Raw genomic sequence first — 1,349 nt, 5'->3', positions numbered from 1 at the left:
AGGAAGAAATTCCCATGGACCACGGCTTCAAAGCCCGAAAAACATTTCGAAATGTGAAGTGATCTCCGGTGCTTTCCGACTAAAACGGAAAGCACTGCCTCATCGCCTCTGATAATGTCCAGCGCATCTGTGGACGAAACGTCAGGAAGAAATTCCCATAGACCACGGCTTCAAAGCCCGGAAAACATTCCTAAATGTAACTTAATGCATTTCCAAGTTTCTTTTTAGGGTTTTCTAAAGGATGGAAGGAGGCGTTTATGTCGGGGGAGCAGGAGCCCTGGGTTTTTAGGGGGGGACTGACTGCCGATTTACAAGTAAGTGGATGATCTGGTCTAGTTGTTCCCATAATGGAAAAGAGTCTTTCAGCGCCTGATTCCGGTTGATTCTGGAAATGATCTTTTCGCGTACAAAGTGCCGGATGCGCCCACGTGTAAAGTGTTCACTATCCGACCCTATTTGGGCAGTGATGAAGCGCAAGTGTACGATGTGTGCAATCGAACCTGCAAGGATGGCCTGGAAGATCACATGCCGCTGCTGCCCGAACTAAAAAACGTCTATGCTGATCGATTAGTTGGACCTTATGTGACGCTTCATCCAGAGTTCTCTTTTGTGGTTGAGGTACGTTTCGGTTCTTCCACTTAGACACTAACTGATTGTTTGGAGTTTAGGACGATGCAGTTATAGTTGGGTATGCATGTGCAGCACCCGATCATCGGAAATTCCGAATCAAGCAGGAAATAGCCTGGATTCCGGAAATGTGCGAAAAATACCCCGTTCATTTGGCTCAAAGTACCACTAGCTCTGTTCAGGTGAGTTTCATCAACAAAGCGTTCACACACTGATTCACTAGCGAACGCTTACTTGTAATTCCAGGAATGCATATCACATTTCCACAACTTCAAAAATGAAGTTTTTGTGAACAGTCCCACACATCCCGCAAGCATGATTTGCAGCCTTTTGCCATCAGTGCTCGATCATTCAGTCAGTAAGCGGCTAGTGACTTGCCTGCTGGCATCTTTAAGAGCCAACGGTACGTGCAATAATCGAAAAATTCTTCTGACGATCACCAGGTAAATTGCAGGTTTCTTCGGGGTGCATGCGGCCATAAACTCCACGGACAGTTACACACATGCTTTCTATGGAAAGCTGGGATTTTCAGAGAATACTCAAGATGGCGTCAAAGGTAAAATAGTGATGGGTCGAACTTTCTAAGCTACATTAGCGTTGTGAGGGCCTCCCCTGTTTTTTCGACTGATTAACACTTTTAAAAAGTTCCCTTATCGATTTCACTTTTTACTCCTTTTTTTCCTGATCGCGTGTAATTGTTGTTATATTTTTTTCTTTCCTGG

The 1,349-nt window shown here is 44.8% G+C and overlaps 1 protein-coding gene across 1 annotated transcript; it reads left to right on the top strand.

Moving 5' to 3' along the window:
- The first annotated feature begins 162 nt into the window (after positions 1–162).
- Positions 163–1,343, top strand: LOC125504588 (protein O-GlcNAcase-like). The gene is made up of 5 exons (XM_048666807.1): positions 163–314; positions 367–618; positions 669–809; positions 874–1,030; positions 1,082–1,343. The coding sequence occupies exons 1-5, from the start codon at positions 258–260 to the stop codon at positions 1,210–1,212; spliced, it is 738 nt and encodes a 245-aa protein (XP_048522764.1). The 5' UTR covers positions 163–257; the 3' UTR covers positions 1,213–1,343.
- The last annotated feature ends 6 nt before the right edge of the window (positions 1,344–1,349 follow it).

This window comes from Dendroctonus ponderosae, unplaced genomic scaffold (assembly GCF_020466585.1).
Source record: "Dendroctonus ponderosae isolate FM_Combo_2020 unplaced genomic scaffold, Dpon_F_20191213v2 Dpon_F_20191213_5, whole genome shotgun sequence".
NCBI lineage: Eukaryota > Metazoa > Arthropoda > Insecta > Coleoptera > Curculionidae > Dendroctonus > Dendroctonus ponderosae.
This window is presented reverse-complemented; position numbering and strand designations above follow the sequence as displayed.

Excerpts from the sequence above, each read along its gene's own strand:
- LOC125504588 (XM_048666807.1), top strand. The coding sequence starts at position 258 with ATGTCGGGGGAGCAGGAGCCCTGGGTTTTTAGGGGGGGACTGACTGCC. Across the intron at positions 315-366 it reads GACTGACTGCCGATTTACAA|CGCCTGATTCCGGTTGATTC; the intron begins GTAAGTGGATGA and ends AGAGTCTTTCAG. Across the intron at positions 1,031-1,081 it reads GGCATCTTTAAGAGCCAACG|GTTTCTTCGGGGTGCATGCG; the intron begins GTACGTGCAATA and ends GGTAAATTGCAG.